General features: G+C 37.7%; 1 protein-coding gene across 2 annotated transcripts in view; it reads right to left on the bottom strand.

The window, feature by feature from the left end:
* Positions 1–1,345: 1,345 nt before the first annotated feature.
* si:ch211-196i2.1 (collagen alpha-1(I) chain) overlaps positions 1,346–20,356 on the bottom strand; it is a 119,187-nt gene continuing 100,176 nt past the window's right edge. For both annotated transcript variants that reach the window (XM_044334169.1, XM_044334170.1), the window contains exons 43-68: positions 20,239–20,346; positions 19,196–19,249; positions 18,960–19,067; positions 18,312–18,365; positions 18,030–18,083; positions 17,268–17,321; positions 17,121–17,174; positions 15,413–15,520; positions 15,209–15,262; positions 15,043–15,096; positions 14,857–14,910; positions 13,835–13,888; positions 13,421–13,474; positions 13,275–13,328; positions 13,088–13,141; positions 11,863–11,916; positions 10,869–10,922; positions 10,709–10,762; positions 10,057–10,074; positions 9,699–9,752; positions 9,150–9,212; positions 8,669–8,834; positions 6,540–6,649; positions 3,976–4,056; positions 2,740–2,922; positions 1,346–2,251 (exon numbers count right to left, since the gene is read on the bottom strand). In XM_044334169.1, coding sequence (XP_044190104.1) covers positions 2,102–2,251; positions 2,740–2,922; positions 3,976–4,056; positions 6,540–6,649; positions 8,669–8,834; positions 9,150–9,212; positions 9,699–9,752; positions 10,057–10,074; positions 10,709–10,762; positions 10,869–10,922; positions 11,863–11,916; positions 13,088–13,141; positions 13,275–13,328; positions 13,421–13,474; positions 13,835–13,888; positions 14,857–14,910; positions 15,043–15,096; positions 15,209–15,262; positions 15,413–15,520; positions 17,121–17,174; positions 17,268–17,321; positions 18,030–18,083; positions 18,312–18,365; positions 18,960–19,067; positions 19,196–19,249; positions 20,239–20,346 — 1,959 coding nt within the window. In that variant the 3' untranslated portion in view covers positions 1,346–2,101. The remainder of the gene's footprint in view (positions 2,252–2,739; positions 2,923–3,975; positions 4,057–6,539; positions 6,650–8,668; positions 8,835–9,149; positions 9,213–9,698; positions 9,753–10,056; positions 10,075–10,708; positions 10,763–10,868; positions 10,923–11,862; positions 11,917–13,087; positions 13,142–13,274; positions 13,329–13,420; positions 13,475–13,834; positions 13,889–14,856; positions 14,911–15,042; positions 15,097–15,208; positions 15,263–15,412; positions 15,521–17,120; positions 17,175–17,267; positions 17,322–18,029; positions 18,084–18,311; positions 18,366–18,959; positions 19,068–19,195; positions 19,250–20,238; positions 20,347–20,356) is intronic.

A 20,356-nucleotide genomic window follows, 5' to 3' on the forward strand; every position in this document is an offset into this window, starting at 1 on the left:
CTTGCATTTGCTCTACAGCCAAACTGATACATGATCTTTACAGTACGATGAAAGAAGTTACGGTATTATTTTAAGAGGAAATGTGTGGATCTGTAAGCTGTGGTTGCTTAACTTGGTTCTTTGGTTTACATGAGAATAAAAAGAGAAGATCTCATTAACAAACTTGAATTGAACATTTCTACTGTTAAAATACTTAAACTGTAATGTAAACCTGTTGGACAGGTATGTAAGAGAAGATGATCAATTGATTTATTGATAATGAAGAGATCCCTCATACTACACTGTCAGCACATAATCTATTAAAGCAGCAGCCATGTTTTTGTTATAGACCTTCAGGTAAATGGGGGAAATAGTGGCTGATTGTCAGACTGAACTGCCATTTCGTCTTACATCATTATTCAGACACGATTGCCCCTATCCAATCAGTAGTGATTGAGGCATGCATCCCACCGACGTCATCTTCAGTCGACACACAAGCAGTTAAATGTTTTCCACATCAGTTGAAGACATACACTACATTTAGAGATGTTGTTTCTGTACAACTAATGATGTTCTTGACCTCGCCTACATAGCTCTGATTGGCTTGATTGTTTTTCCAATTACAGAAACAGGCGTCACTGGGAAATAACATCAGTGCTATATGGTGCTTATTGTATTGTTTGTTCAAAGCCTGATAAAGGTCTATGGCTGAAACTTCTTTAACAATTTTTTTGCTGACAGTGTGCAGGAGTTCAGTGCTTTAAAGAAACATGCTGGTGAGTTCTTTTGTTATTGTCAACAAATCCCATGAAAAAACCAAAACCAACAACGTGTTTAATGCTTTCTGACCTCCTATCCTGTCTGTGGCACTCGCCTCCGAGCCCACTGGTTCCTACTAAAGATGCAAATCTTTAAAAACAGCTCACAAATATGTTTTCCAAAAAAAAAAAAAAAAAAGGTTTAGTAATTATCTAGAACAGCTTGGAATTGTAATTTTTAGCAGCTCAAACAGGAGTAAATAGTGAAACTGGGGACTATTGTCAGTTGTGGATTAATACACACTTGTGTTTCTAAAGAAGAGACCCAGTGCAACAGTTTGGCTCATGATGTGTTTTTAAAAGTTTTTGAACAATGAAGGAATTATATATATATCAGGCTTTGGATACATAGACAATACTTGTTAGTCAGATCAGCTCATTGTTGGTTTTGGTTTGTTTTTAGGATTTGTTGACAATAAGAAAAATCTAAGATATAGATAACCTTGTCCTTTAACATTTTTAATCCTAACATTTCTTAAGTTTTCATGCTAAACTAAAAACTGCACAACATACTATGGCAACAGCAGTTTCAGTGCCCATGTGTATATCATCAAAATATCATACCTGAGATGTAAAAAAAAAACATACAATTATATGAAACTGTAAAAACAATAAACAATGATTTATATTTTAACAAAATGAGATTTTGTCTTGCTATTGATAACGGACAGTATGGAGTATGTATAAGATAATATGACTGTCCCCGTTTATTGTTTTGGGGATTAAATAAATGTGGGGCTTTTAAATAAAACTTGGTCAGCACATAAATGTGAAAGTGACACATATGAGTTCACTTACAGCACTAAAACAGTGGGCTTACAGTGAGAGAGGTGACTGGCCTGGTTACTTACAGCCAATGGGACGGCAGAAGCTGTGCCCCCATGCAGAACACATTGTTAAGAAGTCAGTTAGGAAAGTCTGACTTTTACTGTATATACACAGTGGGCTGGCTGTGACAAGAGCCCAAAATACATAACAAAAGTCAAACAGATTTAAAAAAAAAAAACATTGTATATAAAAGATAAAAAAACATACATTTTTAATTTAATCAATACAAGTTAAAAGTCTCTGTAAACAAAATTTACTTCTCCGTGAGCTTGGGGACACACGTGCCCTCTCAAATTCATGATTACGGAGTCACTAAACTTGACAGATCAAACCCCTGGATACAAGAGGAAAAGGAAGTGACATCCTCAGAAATTGAAGGAGAGGTTCCAGTCGTCCTCTTTGGTGTCCATGATTTGAACAGAGGTTTGCTTCCTGGACCTGCAAGTCTTCTGGAAGGGCTCAGCTGTCTCCCCGCTCTAGCTGAAACAAACAGGTCCAACAGTGAAGCCAAACAGGTGTGTGAAGTTTCCACCTCCCCTTAGTGCCACGTCTCTCAGAGGAAGCAGATGGAGGTCCTCGAACTCAAATACAGACTCCCGAGGTCCAGAAACCGTCTCCTCTTCAGGCTGACGCACAGAAAACAGAATGTTTTTACATTTTATCGCTATGAATCATAATCACTTTTTATGTGACAGTGATACTTCAGCATATGCAACTAATGATTCCATTATCTGTTGATTCTTTTTTAAAAAAAACTTTAACAAATGGATCCATTATTCTCACTAATCATTTAAGCAATAGTTTTATATTTTCAGTGCACACACGTCTATGAACGTTTAGCAATAGCAAACCTGAGGGGCCTGATGTCTAATTTGAATTCACAGGTCTACATTGTGAGCTGTAATGTTGCAACTACTGTATACCTTTAAAAGTATACAGAACTAACAGAACTAACAAGTTGCAAAAAAGTAAAAAGTTGCTGTCTACTGCTAGGCCAGCCAAGATTTTCCCTCCACAATTTTTTAAAAAACAACACCAGCAGTAAAGACCAGTACTTCCTCAAGCCTCTGAAGGGCAAAGTTAAAAACGGAAGCTTAGAAAATATTTTACATACCACACAGTCTTTAAGTGCTCCAAGGTAACTTTGCTTCCTTGTGTCAGTGAGGAATTTGACGTCTTTGTCTGTCTGGCCCAATCTGTGTCCTGGATGGCAGGAGTAGGTCACCTTCTGGACGGCAGTGCTGCTATGCAACCTCAGAAAACGCATCTGGACCACGTTGGCACCTACATAGTAAAACTGAAGACAAGAATAAAAACTTGATGTATTGTCATGGTCAGCTGGTTTGTGATTATGGAACAACAATAATAATATTAACAATAAAAACCAAGGAAATGGAAAATGGACAAACTGTCATGAATCAAATCATAATCAAAGCAACCAGGTCTCCATGTAGGATACAGAAGGTGTGACAGAAAAACAAAACTAGAAAAATTATTGTAGGAAGTTTGTATTTTCTACTGTGACAAGTATGTCCAATTTTTAACGTGTAATGTGAAAAGGTTTGAATGCAGATTTTTAGCCTTTTTAGCTCATTGTTTTGGTTTTAGGCTACGTTTACTGCAGGTTGAGTCTCAGGGCTCTCATCAACCCCTTTTCAAGCTGCAGCAGGCAGCTGTTCTCAGCAGACAGTGAATATTGGAGTTTATGTCAAAGACAAAGACTCCCACTGAACCATAATGTAACTCCATGTCTAGATAGGCAACTCTTAGCTTACATGTTCATCTTATTTACTTTAATTGTTGATAATATGTATATATCTGTATTTCTCAGGTTGTTTTGGATTGGGTTTGTGCTGCGCCATAGTGGCCAAAAACATAAATTATTGCAGTTTCAATGAATGCTCTGAACTGCACATGGGTATCATAAAACTGCTGGAGTAATGCGAGTAATCAAATTATGGGGCCAGTAAACTCCATCAGAAGTGCTTATCAGATGGTCGAACAGCTTACCCTACATTTCTGATGTCAGAATTTGGGGGGGCTGTGTACAACAATAACTGTAACTTTGTGCAATCAACAATCCGAAATTTGTCCCCACTTCGCAGAGCCATTGTCCAGGTGTGTGGAAGTGAGAAAATTGGCAGGATTTGAACTTTTCTTTTCATTCTTTACACAACAATGTCTTTCACTTTTTCTGTCTCATCTCACTCCTCTCTGTGACAGCTGGCTTTTCATCCCACCTTCGAGTGTGGACAGGAACAGCAAAAAACACTTAGTTCTTTTCTTGTAAAACCCAGTCCTAATAGTAAATGTTTTATTTTAGTTGTTCCATCCGGAAGGATTCATCCACCTGAAATCCCTGCTCCAGCTTGCTGAGCCACTGAAAAGATCCTTCATCAGAAACGTCTTCCATCCAGGCTTTCATCGGCAACTGCAGGCAGAGAAAAGAAAGCACACATTTGCAAATCTGTATGCAAGGCCTGCTTTCATATAGGAGACTCATGAAGGTCAACAATGTTCAGACAGCTGCTGATAAACTCTGGATTTGCATGCAGCTCAAGCATGAACCAAAATGAAATTGGCTACCTTGGTGAGAGATGCATCCACCTCACGCTACCTGAGACAACTCATATTATTCCCTGGGTGAGTGAGTCAGTGTTTTATGTGGAACTGATTGTTAGTAGGAGAGCGGAAGAGTCGAGAGGTGAATATGTGTTTTGTGTTTTTATAGACTGCAGCATAGAAAAAGGCTGTAATGAAGAGAGTAATGATGTCTGTGTCCTGATATGTCCTTTGGATGAATGTGGTCCCTCATTTACATGTACAGCTCCCCTCCTTCTGCATGAAGTTTAATTTGATGAAAAACTGTCCCTGTTCAATTGTAAGAATTGTTATGAAGATACAGTTTTGTGTAACATTAAACATAGAAAAGGAGGAATAAATACAAAAAGGCATTTAAAATGCATTAAAACAACATACAAAAATACAGTTTTGATATTTTTATAGATATTTGGCTGATCTTTTGTTAGGTCCTGATATGTTGTATTTACTTTGACCAGAAAGATTTTAATAAAAAGATTTTAAAAAAGGCTTTTTGAACTGGCATTGCATGATTACATCATCTACTGAAAGTTTTTTATCAGAATTTGGTTTCAGTTGAAATTTTTTTCTAGTCGTAACCTCTACTGCCACATTTCGACCAAAAACAAAAAAACCTCTACACAAGGTCACTTACTTGGTGATGTTAGGACACCAATTTTGAGAAGTTAAATTTGAGAAGTTACATGCAAACAGTTCAGCGCTAACCAAGCTAGGCATTACACTAGCTGTCTCAGGCTAACGTGTGGCTTGCGTTAATACAACAATCTAGGTTACTTCTAATGTAATGTTGGACTAACTGTGGATGTTACATTTTTTACTATTTGCTTTTACTCCTGTGGACTCAAGTACTGTATACTTACTAGATTAAATACTGTGTTGCACTTCCTAATGTGACTTAATGCTGTTGTTTCACCAGCAAGACTTGTTTCTTCCAGACATGTGGGACAATGTAACTAAATCCTTACTTTTTTGAGTTCTTCTTTTTTGTTACTCTACATATTCATTTTTAACTTTTGTCTAACTCCTACTTACGGGATCAAATATTTTTCTGATTTTTGTTATTGTCAGCCTTGGATTTGTTTGTTTTATCAAATGCAGTTTTCACAGTTTCACAATTGCTTCCAGTAAAATCTTCAAGGACCAACTAATGTCTTGAATCCTTATTAGAAGTGTGTTTATGGAGCTTTTTCTCTATCTTTAACTGGGTTCATCCACTCCAGCCCTCCAGGGCTTTATAAAATGTACCTCCCTTGCTTTCTTTACGACTTTTGGAATAAAAGGACGGTCCATTTATACACCAGCACCCGTGATTTTTACTATAGTATCTGCATACAGTATTATAGTAGCCGCGTGGCACAGTGCCAGCCTGTGGGTGTGCTGGAGGAGAGAACGATGTTACCTTCATCATAAACATTTCTATGGTTACGCCTGTGTGAGAAGGTGAGATGGTCGCTTGAACTTCATTTTTTATATGAAAAATTAAAGTGATAAGCATTACATGGACCCACAGTTGTAGTTTTACTTCCTTTTGGGACCCACAGTTGCAGTTTCCTCAGGCTGGTTAGCAGCTCCTCCATCCGGACTGCTGCTAGTGCAAAGCCACTGACACAGTAAGCCTAGCCTGTTTGTGTTTAGCTCGCTGCATATGTGTGTTTGTGTGTGTGCAATACAGTGGATCTCAGCATTGAAGTTAAAGAATCAAATGTTTTCATAACTAAAATTGTAGGAACGGTGTCCAAACTAGATTAGAATTTTCCTTTAAACCTGCAGTATGGAACTTTTACATATAAGCAAACGTCCGTTACATCCAAGCCCTTCCAAAACGAGTTCACACAATGCTAATTAAGCCCATCACTGCCAGATAAATCCCTGTATTTCACACTATATAGAGTTTTCTCGGCTCTTCTAGACTTTCCAAAGGTTTTTGGACCGAATGGATCAAATTTTGATAATGAAGCGAGTCATTTCGTGTTATGCTCAACCAATTTATCCACCCTTTTAGAGCCACAACAGTAGCGACGGAGTAGGAGCCTATGATGTAAGCATGCATTGACAGTGTTTTTGTAATTACTCTCACTGCCAGAAGGGTCTCCCCCTTCAAAAGTCCTGCACTCCAGCTTTAAGCTGACTGAGTCAGAAGCTGAAGTTCAAGTCATCACTGCAGACGTCTCAGTCATCAAGGAAGTGTGAGAGGACTGACAATACATACAATTGAGATTCAGGTCGTACAACAGGGCTACTTGTAGTTTGCAGGCATGTCATTGATCCAGAAGTGCAATTTTCTATAGTCTTTCTCTGGTGATATCTTTGTACCTGAGAGTCACGAGGATGAAGGCAGGTCTGTTTTGATGTGGAAGAGAAGCTGCAGTAAGCCAGCAGAGCGTCGGCTGGGCTGCCCTGGTTGGGGTCAATGTAATACATTCCTGCAAATAAAGGTTAGTGAGAGCTCAATGAGATCTGCAGAGATAAAAGTATTGTACTCCACACTGATAGAAGACATGAACAGTACTGGAAACACAACCACTACAAAATATTGCACTGCAGTAAAGAAATATAAAAGACGATAAAAACTGCAGTGTACATTTTTTTTCTCAGTATTCTGAATATTTATTCCTGCTCTAACTAGCAACTGAAGAGTGTGCTGACTGGGACAGAAAATTTGTATTTTTCACTTATGATATAAAATGAGAATCAGAAGCATTACAGTGTTTCCCCTAGGTTGAGTGGTTTAGCCTGGGGGTGGGGTGGGGGGGTGGGGGGTGATTAGCAGCCACACATTTCTCTGTTCTCTATTTCTCTGTTTAGCGTTGTCAGGTTAGGCTAACCCATTGTTTCTAACTTCGGGGTTAACCCCCTTCACTTTTCCAGCTGTTGGGGAAACAACAGACATGACTTTTCTTGGTCTTGACAAGCTGCAGCATTTACTGACTGACACACTGTAGTCTGTACTGTACATTTACTGTCAGATTGACAACTTACTTATGACAAGTAATGTTAAAAGTAAAGTTAGGCTTTGCTGTCTGCTGTCCCAAATGCTATTGATTTCCAAATGAATGGATATTTGGTGTTATTTTTGGCATTTAAAAAAATATTTTTTGGCCTGGCAGGGGTTCTCGTTGACCTGGTGGCCCACCAGGCCTGTAGTATTATAGGGGAAACACTGCATTACATATTAATTATCTATTCGATATGGATAGGCGTAAGAGTGTTATCCTGTTTTTGTGTGTTTATGTTATATAAGTACACCTTTTATGGCAAACAAGCAGACAAAAAAACTACAATTCTATCCTGATAGAATATACAGAATCTAATTTTAAAACATGACCTTTAGAAAGAAAATTTCTAAACTCAGCTGTTTGTTCATGTGAGAGAAGATACTGCTGGACAATTAAACCATCCAGTTTTGGTGGCTGCTGCTGACAGATAGGTTTGACACTTGACACCAGCTCTTGAGGGCTATTAGCAAAGTGGAAGTAAAACCTCCACAGTACCCCTGAGGCAGCACAGAATTATAAGGATACTATGTATGTTTTCTGAGCCTACAGAGGCACGATACACATCATGTACGTTCAGGAGGATCCTTATTCTCAAAGCTAGAGATGTTAAACAGGTAATGGTGTTGTTAAGAATGAAAGCACGTCAGGAGGTCTTGTTATTATAATAACATCTACATTAATAACAATATTCTGAAGACACACAAGATTTTGATGGAGGTAAAGCTTGGTCTTCTACTGAGAATACATATACAAGATAACTTATAAATTTAAGACAAAATATTGTATTCGCTGTGATTGTAAATCACTGGTATGTTAGAAATAGAAAAAGATGTTTAAGTTATGTAATTGTAACAATGTATCTATGACATTTAGTTTGATCAGGGATAAGGAAAAAAAAAATTCAGCAATAGGTTGGAATCTAAAATATAAACAGGGCGATCATCTGCAAAGAAAATCTGACTTTGTTCATTTCTACTTTCTTTTTCTACCTACATTAGTATATATATGTGTATATATGTACATACGTTTTTGTAATAATTTGTTACTGTGCCCAATAACACATGCCTCATAAGTCATTTCTGATCTTTTAAAACTGGACTGTGTTGAGTTTAAAAAAAAAAAAAAAAATCAACAGTGAGCTGAGAGGAAATTTTAAAATTTTGAGGCACAAAAACATAAGCAGGAAGTATATCTTAAAAGGTTGATTATGTACATGTTTGTGGTCAGTGTGCATATTCATGATTTATAGAACAGTTTTCCTTTCAAGTTTGTCATATTAATATTTAACAGACTTGGATTGAGATTTTCTACAAATCTGAAAAATTCTTAAACTTCTTAAAAATAAAGCTATAATTGAGGAAGAGGCACTACATAATATATAATTGAGGAACTTCAGCTAGCTCAGGTATTTTCAAAACAGTTTGGATTTACTGTTAGTACACTGACCACTGCTGTATTCGGGGTGGCAGAGCCAGAGCTCCAGACAGGTGGTGGCAGGATGCTCTTTGCTGCCATCAGGAGGATCCACCAGCAGCCGAAGCTCCTGCTGCAAAGAATCCAGCAGAGTCTGGATCAGAGGATAGTTGGGCTTATCGGACACATACATCAGGTCCTGGACAGAAGAGAGAAAAAAAACACACACACACACAATCAGTTGCTTTTAGTTGATGTGTTCTATTAGGAAAAAAATAAGTTTAGTGTATTTGTGACTAATTTCTCTTTATTTGCTAACCTAACAAATACAACATGTTACTGATATTATTCAGTATGATATAACAATGCTAAACTATGTCTTTTCTTCATTTCTCTCTGTTTAGAAACAGGAGACATACAGTATTGCAGATTCTGATATGATAAATACTTCTGTAATTTTAATCCATCATTGAATAGAATATTTAATTTGATAATGAAGAATTGGAGGACTTGCCTTGAGTTGTATCAAGGTCATATTTAGTGACGGTCCTGGAGGTCCAGGAACACCAGGTGGACCCTAAAACACAAGGAAGATGCACAAATGACTACACAAGCAAATGGGAATATATCATAAAAATATCAATACTAAATTAATATTTTAAAAAACATTGTCCATCACAAGGTAAATTGGAAAAATGTCTTGTATATAGTACTTGAGTAAAAATACACACTATAAACTTACAAATATAAAGTAAAAATGTTTATTTTATTTTGAGAAGTCATTTAGTACTTTTATTCCTCCTTGAAAAAGAAAAGGCAGATTAATAGAATGAGTGAGCAATCAGGCAATAAGATCTGAAAATGTTTATTTCTTAAGCTGTTTCCCTTGTCTCAAATTGAATAATGTCATGTTGAATTAGCAAGACTTGCAGACATCTTTGTATAATTGTATAAATTTGGATATATGGTATGTATCTTAAGTGCTTTATAGTAACATAATGGGTATATTTTAACCAATCAAACTTTATTTCAGAATTTGTTTTATCCTCTATTGTAAACTTACTGGGAGGCCTCTCCTGCCCTGCACACCAGGCAAACCTTGATAGCCTTTCAAACCCTGCAGAGAGGAGAAAACATGATGAGCTCAACATACAGTACAATTCTGCACTGTTCTGCACAGTGATACGACACCAAAAACTATAAAATACATTGATAAGGAAATAAATACTGCTGCAAAACCCCACTACATTCAAACACCATCTCCAAAATGTGACAGCTTTACGATTATATGTGCCGTCAACATCAGGCGGGGCAACCTAATGTAAAAATCCTCCAGGGCATTCGTTTCAGATAACAGTGAGTAAGAGCTGAAGTGAGTTTGATCTGTCAGGATAAGAGTGCTTGAGTTGATGATATCATACCTTTAATCCAAACAAACCCTGTAAAAGAGGAGAGAACAGGAGAATAAAAGGGCATTAGTATGATTTTCCACTATGAGGTGCATTTATCGACAAAGAGCTTCTGAGTGTTTTTATCTACTGCATTAAGAACCCATCAGCCATGGCTTCAGAGATTTTATAACCCAAGTCAATGGATTTTTTGTCTTTTTTTCCTAAGACACAGGGGGCTGAACACAATCATTATGTGCTGCTGAGCTGTGAATGATTCAACAGACTGGCAGCTGAAGAAAAGATTAGTTGGCTGACAGACAACAGTCTGCGGGAATGACTGGGATTATATAAAACGATACACTGTCTCCATTTTTCAGACACAATCTGAAATAAGTATCTGACTGATAGATTAACTGCTTGAATTTAAAATATAGAATATCCAGACAAGAAAAAAAAGAATAAGTAAAAAAATACATAGGCTAAATATACTTTAAATGTCTTTTGACAATACAAACAGATGACAAAAAAGAACAACTTAGAAAATACAAACTGAAAATCAAAATACTGGTTGTATACACAATTATATATATGCTACATGTGTTTGTAAAAATGTGTTTTGCAAAGTGAATTAAAGATGAAATGTATTATTTCATATTTGTCACTTTATATTCTGAAAACTTACAGGCAATCCTGGCATCCCTGGTAGACCCCTCGGCCCTGACAGGCCAATATTTCCCTGGGGAAAAAAAAGATAAAAACATATTTCAGTGCAGTAAACATTAAAGTTTCAAAACACAAGGGGGATATTAACAAGAAAAAAATGCAATCTCAATTTTGTGTACCTGTTCTCCCTTTAGGCCCACTGGACCTGGCAACCCAGCAGGACCACGAATACCCTGAAAAAACAAAGAAACAAACAAAAAGGCATAATTGACATGATTGACTTAATGTTTCCAGCAAGTCACTCACAAGCAATATGTAACATAACCAAACATTTAATTACAATTAGATACGTTCTTTAGTTAATATAACAATAAATCTCTTCAGTTGCTTTGCAAGATGTTGCACAAGTCAAAATGACCTGTGATGAAAGAGCATATTTCTCAGTGCAGTGACTCTCTGTACTTTAACATTAGGAAAGCATTTAACAGCTGTTTACAAATCACTCCTCACTTTCAACATCACGACCTGGAACAACTTTCTCTGTGTGGAAAACAAATCAAAACTCATCATCAGTCATGCAAGTTAAGTAACACTTGCATGATTGATGAATATCACTCTTAGATCTCTACACCCAGTCAGTTACAGTCAAATATATTCAAATAGTCATCAATTCCAATTTGCATTTACATGATTAACAAGCAGTGAAGGACTTAGTGCTCTAATACATACATATATTTGCACTTTGCCATTTCCTGTACAGCCATATTTTTCTTAATTTTTTGTTTCCACTGTTTTGTGATGGAAGACTAGAAGTTTTCTGATCCTGATTCTTCAGTGTATGTATTTTCAAGGCTGATCTAATGATTGAGATAGAAATTACTATTGTTTGTATAAGATACAGATAATATCACACACACTTATTCACATATGTGGCAGTTAATGAGGCTTTAATCACAAAAACTAAGAATTAGATCATTATTATGTATTAAAACTTCAGACAGTATACATGCATTGATAAACAATATTTCCAGGAATATTACATATTTCTTTACTGTAAGTATTAGTAGAGATGTTATTTCTGGCTGCTTTGCTATCATATCCAAAAACACAGTTATCACTCAAATTATTCTTTGTTAAACATATTATGTATTTCTTTTTATTAACAGATCCTACCTTCATGCTATTACCTCCAGGTGGTCCAGGTAGCCCCATGTCTCCTTTCTGACCCTAAGGACACAAACACTGCAGTCAAGCCTCCACCTTCACTCGAATAAATTCATTTTAGAACTGGATTTTTCTAGATTGACCTAAATACTACATATATAAAATCCACTGCAACTGATAACATTAAATGTTTCATTTTCAAACAGCCCCAGTTATCCTGAGAGAAAAGGTACAACACATCTATATTTAAAGCTAAAAGGAGACTTTCAGAGGAATGTTAATGGAAGTAGTACAAAAGGAAAATTTTTGGCTCAACTGAACTTAAAATGAACCACTAGAATCAAATTTTAACAAACTGAATCCAGTCAGAGCCTGCTGAGTTTGGCCCTGAACATAAAACTTTCACTGCATAACGTGTGAAGTTTATTATCTCCACCAGGCGTATGCCCGGGGGAGATCATGTGTTTGGTCATGTGTGTCCGTGTGTATCTGTCCACAGCTAATCTCGAATACTACTGGACCCATCAGCCTAATATTTTTTGTGTACATTTATGACTGTATGCTCAAGGACCTCTTGTGGTTGCGATGATTCAGAGTTGTTGAAAAACCTTTTTTATAAGGCGTTTTATACCGCCATTGACTGCTGACTCCTCACTCCTCTTAACTGGCCGGTTGGGGCCACAAGTGATCATCAACTGCAGCAAAAGGCAATTGGCTAGGCTAAAAACAAGTCTGTTGCAGGCCACATTTGCAGTCCTTTGTTGTGGCTTAAAAACTGACATCCATGGAAAAGTCTGGTCTCATCTTTAACCAGAGCATCTGCAGATTAATTTCATACCTGATGTGTTATGATCCACTAAAGTTAGGCACGATATGACATAAATAAATACCTATTTTTGTGCTTCGCCACCATATTCACTGTAAGGGAGCTGGGAGGGACAATTGAGATTCAACTCTTTGTTTGGGAGGGGAGAGGGAGGGGGGGGGGGTATTTTGTGTGGTGTGTTACAACAAAATGTTCTAAATAAATAATGTTTAAATTGAGAAGTTTGGACTTATTGTTCCGTTTATTGTTGCCTTATTAAGTTTATACAGTTAGGCGAACCCAGGAGGATGCTTGGTTACAATACCATTACACTGTTCTATGCATCTTAAAGAAAACTGAGACAGTTACATGCCCCCAGACACACCTGGCGGAGATCTGCACTTTACTCATTACACTGTTCTTATTTACCTCTTTCCCCTTTTCACCATGATCCCCCGGCTCTCCACGTAAGCCAGGGATCCCCTTGTTGATGAGAAAAAAAGTCAATCATCAGGTGGATATCAAATCACTGACTGTTCAAATGCATGTGCTGATATGCTCAGCTTTAACATAAAACAGATGAAGGGATGTTAAGGGAACAAATAAATTGACTTACAATGAGCCCTGGCCACCCAGAGAGACCTGCCAGTCCTGTGTCTCCCTTTTCGCCCTGAACAACGAAACACAATCTACTGTTGGCTCATGCATCATAATTAAACCAGAAATACACAGAGCCTGAGGCCTTGTTTCCAGATATCCCACCTTTGGTCCTCTGTCTCCTCTGGTCCCTCTGACTCCAGCCTTCCCCCGTTTCCCCTGTGAACAAGTTCCCCATGTTTTTCAATGAGGCAACAGACAGCAAAGAGGAGACACACAAAACAACCTAATGTTTTATGTATAAATCCCTTCACGGAGTGGCTGTCAGACCTTTTCACCACATACTCACGCTACAATATCACTATAAAAATCCATGTTTTCAATACTAAACAATCACTCTTTTTTTCAAAAAGTTGTAAAAACTTTAAATAGCATTATTATTGCTAACAGAAATAATGACTGAATATTGATCCTTGTGGCCCTCTGGACTTCATCACAACCGCAGATCTTCTGCTACATCCTCATATTGTTTAGAACCACATTTCACCTGCAACATTTTAACAACACTGAAGCTTTTACCCTCCTTCCGACATGACCCGTCTTTCCTGGTGATCCATTCTTTCCATCGTCTCCCTGTAGAGGTGAAACACAAAGTAATCAGTGAAAAAGAAAATTTGTTTCTGTTTGGACAGATTCCAACTGGAAAAGGAAACTTTTAGCAGCTGCAGTATGAAACAACCAGTGTATGTGCCTATTTGCATAATAATACACTGTATATGGAAATGGTGTCAATAGCATAAATGTTGTCAGCAATGCAGAAAACTTAAAAAAAAAAAAAAAAAAAAAAAAAAAAGTTAGCTACCCTCTCCTGGTATGGAAATGCAAGTATTCTGCAAAAGTCATTTTGTATCTTTTGATGAGATCATGCTGAAGATTTGGAGGTAGTGTGACCTTGGTGGCCAAAAACTATTTACGCCCCAAATTGATGAAAGGCATCCATTTCATATTCTACTTCCATCAGCCACCTACTCCAGCCCCACCTACGATTGATTTTCAAATGTGTGTAGGAGAAGCAGACAGTCCCAAGAGCAACGTTTCATTCATCTTTAGAAAGATTGTTCAGGATTTTAGGAAATATACTTATTCACTTTCTTGCAGAGAGTTAGATGTGAAGGCTATTGAAGTACCACTCTAATGTCTGTAGGATAAATATGAAGCTACAGCTAGCTGTTTCCTCTTGTTTGCAGTCTTAATTCTAAGCTATAAGCTGGCTGGCTACTGGCTGCAGCTGTGAAAACAGTATTGATCTTCCCATGTAACTCTCAACAAAAAGCAAATATGCACATTTCCCAAAATGTCAACCTATTCCTTGAAGCTGTTTCCAATCCATGTATGCGTGTTTCAATGATTTATTGAATTAAGTAATAATAGGGTATTTTAAAACAAGCATAATAAACACCAAAGTGGACAAAATTATATTTACTTTTGCTCAACAGTGAATGCTTCTGGAAAAATGCAATGTGTAAGTATGTGGGAAAATGTTAAATTACACATTAAGATGTATAGAGCCAACAAATCAGACTAAAATATGAGGACATTACCTTCTCCCCTTTCATGCCCTGTTTCCCCTCAGGTCCTGGTCTTCCTTGGACTCCCTGCAAAGCAATTTGCTTATTTCTCAATAATTAAACGCTTTCAAACAACTGGTAATAATTATAGCTGGTAATGGCAGAAATGTGATTTCATCATCTGCTGTGTTTCTGTGTTGCACACATTCACACACTTACAGGAACTCCTGTGGGACCTGGGGGGCCCTGGGGTCCCATCTCTCCAGGAGGCCCCTGAAAAAAAGGCAGGTTAGAAGTTGTTGAGGTAAAAAAGAAAAAAACTTCAGCAATATTAATTCACATCAGACAAACTGTTGATGCTACTCAAACGTGGTTTAGTTTTCACCTCTAACCCTGGCAGAGCTGGGGGACCTTGGATTCCAGGCAGACCATCTTCACCCTGGACATGTAATTAATACAATTTATGGATATTTGTTCAATATACACGTTTACTTTAAATGTATCCATTAAGAAGGTGCATAACCATGCAATCATGCACTGAGGTCATATTCACTGGATTTGTAATGCCATAAAGTGAAAACCACAAAACCTGTTCTCCTGGTGGACCTGGAGGTCCTGGCTCTCCTTTTAGTCCCTGTGGCCCCGGATACCCTTTAGCTCCCTCGTCTCCCTGAGGTCCCACTTGTCCTACTGGACCCTGCCATCAAGCATCACAAAGAAAAAAATACAATACAGTCACCATGACAAGTTAAGTCTGTTTTATATCTAAGCTTAAATTTAGATTTAGAGTAAAAAAAAAAATTAAAAAAATTAAAACTAGGCTTTGGGATGAGATGCTGTGACTTGGTTTACTGCAACTAAACTTGTTTTAGTTTTATGTAAAATCTGTGTATAGACATGAGACATCAAATACTGCACAACTACAAACTTCTGCCATCTGTCCCAAGAAAATAACTGTTTATTCAGTATGTCAGTATAGCAACAAACATCTGGTTGATTATTGTCTTCACTTGTTGGTATATTAAGAGAAACATGTCAGATGGACCATTAGACATTTTGTTACATTTGTTTTCTTTTTGAGAGCGTTTTTCATTTTATTAGGAGATCTTTTCAGAGCTTCAATTGTTGAAAATGAAGATGGGTAGCTGGTGCAGCCTAAACTCTGCCTGAAATCCCTTCCAACTATTTACTGTCCACCATTTTATTTGATTGTCCGAATTCTTTCGATTTCAGAACACAAATGCACTATTAGGAGACAGGATAGCAGGGATAAGAGCTAAGTTACTTGGAAAGTTAATTAGCCCCACATCCACCCACGACTAACAATGGGCATATTCAACTAACATTAATGTCTTTATTACATTATATTTGTCAGAAAGCCCATGTGAAGTCTGAGTAAGGTGTCTCATTTATGTTGTGCTGCATGTGTAATTTATGTAGACAGTAGTAGCTTTCATTTATTGCATATTCATATAGTATACTTTATAGCTGTATTTGCTTATGATAAATAGTTTTAGTGTTTGTTTGATTAAAGTTTAAGCAGTTTTATTATAGTCAGCTTTCATTCACAGTGAGTGTGGACATGAGCAAGAGGAAGGGTGGCAGTGACATTAGTCAGTTTTTTGGGCAGCCTCATAAAAGAATATAAGTAAGTTGAGAGCAGTGAGAAAATGAGTACCAGTCAGATGATAGAAGTAAACAGTAGAACAAGAGATGAGTCAATGTGTCTTGATATAATAATCATTGCCATTCAGATCAGAAATGGTTAGTAATCCATTCCTGAACATCGCAGAGAGAAACACCACATGTTTACTGATAATATTCCTATGGAGGACATAGAGGAGGCTCAAAAAAGAGCTAAAATGTCAACCTCATGGTGGCACTAGAGGAACCAGGAAGTCAAAGTCAGAATGTTTCCTCTAAGGACCTTGAAATCATGTTTTGTAAGTTTCACGGCAATCCATCAGATAGTTGTCGAGATATTTCACTCTGAACCACAAATGTCAACCTCATGGTGCAGCTAGAGGAAAAGTCAGGGCTTGATCAAAGTCATTAGGATGAATCCTCTGGGGATCATGAATGTCTGTACAACATTTCTTAGCAATCCAGATATTTCAGTGTGGAATGACGGACATTGCCATCCCTAGAGCCATGCCACTGGCATGGCTAAAAATGTAGACTGTGAGGATAACTTTGGTACAACAGAAATACTGATTTGCATTTAATACGCATCGCAAATAAATAAAGCGAACAGTCTCCTGATATTAGTGAACATTAGTGGATTAGTGGACACTTACAGGTGGGCCCAGCCTCCCCATGTCTCCTCTGACACCATGTGCTCCAGTTATTCCCTATGAATAAGACATATAGAGATAAAACGGATGACTTTCCACATACACAGTACACCGTGTTGAACAAAATGTTAAATAGAATCAAAGGTTTACCTGAGAGCCTCCCGACCCGGGTGGTCCATCAATTCCTACAGGCCCGGACTCCCCCTGGAGAGATGGATGAAAACCTTTTATTGTCTTTCCTTTGAGATTTCCTCTAATTTAACTGATTTGATTCAAGCAGAGCACTGCAGGTGATGTGCTGTATATGAAAAAAAAGAGGTTGTAGAACAGCAAGTCCCTGGCGAGGCAGGGGTCCTCTCAACCAGGCAATTACTGAGACTCAGTGCTGATTAGTTCCTCTTACTCTCTGTCATCAGCAGTTGTAGTGTTTGTCCACCTGGAGCATTTACTGTATGAAAGTGCCGAGTCCACACTCATGGACTTGAGGAGAAAGTTGTTCTTTAGTTTTTTCACTGGGATTCCCATGATTCTCATTTAACTCAACTCAACTAAACTCAAAGTAAAATCAAAGTTGCTTCCTTCTAATCTAAAACGGGCTGTGTGACATCACAAGACCTAGTTGACCTACGACATTGTTCATCATCAGTTGATGCATCTTTGTCTTACAAGAAAAACTTCACCCACAGCTTTTATTTCAGACTTGACTATTGAGAAAATCCGAATTTGTTGCTGAATGGACTTGAACCTGTTCAGGTCTCAGGTTTTCAGATCCTAATGAACTCCATACTGACAAGTAAACTTTTTCAAAAATCTTGTTTTATTCTATTTTGTAGTATTTTAATACAGCTGTTATTAACAAGATTAAGATTGTGAGTGTGAGGACAGCTTGTTACAGAAAGAAAATAATATTACCTTCTGTCCCTGAGGTCCATCTAGCCCTGTGGGTCCCCGAGAACCTGCCATTCCCTAAAATTGGAACAAACACACCACAAAAAAACAACAAGTTAACATAAGTTTGCACATATGTGGACATGCTCTGAGACTGACAACAGGGGAAAAAAACATGTTTTTTTCCCATTGGATGGATCGATAAATGTTGATCACAACGGTGAACTGTTCAATAAAGGTTAATTTAAAGGCCTCCCTGAGCAGCATGTCATCAACAGCATCAATACGTTCTGGTAACAAACTCACCTTTAACCCTGCCAGACCTGCAGGTCCCACTTCACCCATCAGCCCTGGTTCACCCTGTTCAAGAGGATCAACGTGACATCAGGAACAGTTTCTGGCTTCAATCAATCTGAGTATTATATTACATTTATGTTGAAAATTTTCTGAAATTCCAGACTGTGTTGCTAATTGGAGCTGGTCACTATGTTAAATTTGGTTTTGCTTCCTTTCTCCTTAATTTATTAAAAAGGGAACTCTGAGTATTTTGCACATCAAAGTCAATTTACTAATCCTGAAGAGGACTACAGAAGAAGTGGTTATAAGTGTGACCAACTGTTTATTTAGTCAGTCTATTTATCTGCATCATGGGAAGTGTAGTAGCCAGGGTTTTCAGCCTAAGAAGCATATAAGGAGTAAAAGGGAAGATGTTTGTTATTCTATTTAATCGATAAAAAATTGCTTATGTCAAGTCCCTTGACTTTAGGAATATTAAATAGTTATTACTAAAATAACTCTTAGATGTGTACAGTTATCATTCAATTAAGGCTATTATACACTAAAAGGTTCTTCATTACTGCGTCTCTTTTGTGGATATATTTCAAGCAAGCATCTAGATGTGAATACAGCCATTTAATTACAACAGACAGTTGTGACAGTTAAAACTGTGCTCACCATTAGTCCAATGTGGCCCTTCTCCCCCTTTGGGCCCCTACTTCCATTTTCTCCGAGGGCTCCCCAGGGGCCCTCTCGACCAGACAAACCTAGAGGTCCCACCTCACCCTGCCAACAACAACCACAGTCTGATCAGAAACTGCAAACACAATCATCCTCCTAATCAGAGAAGGGAACGGAGTGAATATTACGTTATCCATTCACCGATTTCAACAAATGAAAGTAGCGAAGTTTACCTTCTCCCCTTTGGATCCAGGATCTCCAACTTCACCAGGATGCCCAACATCACCCTGCAGAGGAGGGAACACAAGTCTGGAGTTCAGTAACTTTTTTACTGCTTATCAGGGCATAAACACCTTATCTATTGTTTGTAAGTGGCCAATTATGCTACATTCGATCTAATTTGTGTCTGAATCTTGTCTCTTGTTGGTGTTTTTTTTTTTTTTGCTTGTTTTTTTAAATCCAAGGTTCATTCCTGAAGCCAACTTGAAGGACAAACCACCACCACATTTTTCTGTTTTTCCAGAGAAGCTGGACATTTGAGTTTAAAAACTAATTTAAAAGGCAATTACACACTCTACAAGCGCCATGTTGGCTTCCATAAATATTCTGCTGACAACACATTCTTTATAAAAATATTTGAATATACAAATATGATAAGAAGGCAGATTTTTGTGTTTTGCTTTCAGGTACTTTCAAGGTGGTAAATTTACAGGTTGTGCAGGACATATTTCATAAAACTTAGTGAAGACACCCCTTGTGAAGGGATTGTTGAGATTGTTGAGATAAACCATGCCAGCTCTCTGCTCATCTTGTTGCTATATCATCAGCATTTGAAAACCCTCATGGGAGTTAAGCACTGGCATGTGGCATCATCACAAAAAGTTAATTTCACGGTTTATGTAGCAGTGATGGTGGTTTCATGCTTTTCAAAACATTTTTGCACCTATTTCATGGAACACCTGGAAAAGCTTTAGACATTTTAGTCAACAATAATCTCATTCCACAAATAATGATAAAAAAGAAAAACACCACAACAAGCACATCTGTTTACCATAACATGACACACTTTGGACGGACTGTCTGTTTGATGCTGTAAAGTAAACAGGATGGAGGTAATGCTGATGTGATGATGTACTTAAATGTCTTCACTGAATTGGAAAATCAACTCCTGAGCTGCTCTGTCATTTATGAGACAGCAGTTTACCACGTGTGTGAAGGTCTGTAATCATTTAAAGTGAAGATAATCTTTGTAAAAACAGCAGATGAATGTACCAACCTCTTTACCGCCTGGTCCAGGTGGTCCCTGTTGGCCTTTTGGGCCCTCAAGTCCTCTCTCTCCTTGTGGCCCTGGAGGACCAAGTTTCCCACAAGGCCCAGGGTCCCCCTGTCAAACA

The sequence above is a fragment of the Thunnus albacares genome, chromosome 18 (assembly GCF_914725855.1).
Source record: "Thunnus albacares chromosome 18, fThuAlb1.1, whole genome shotgun sequence".
NCBI lineage: Eukaryota > Metazoa > Chordata > Actinopteri > Scombriformes > Scombridae > Thunnus > Thunnus albacares.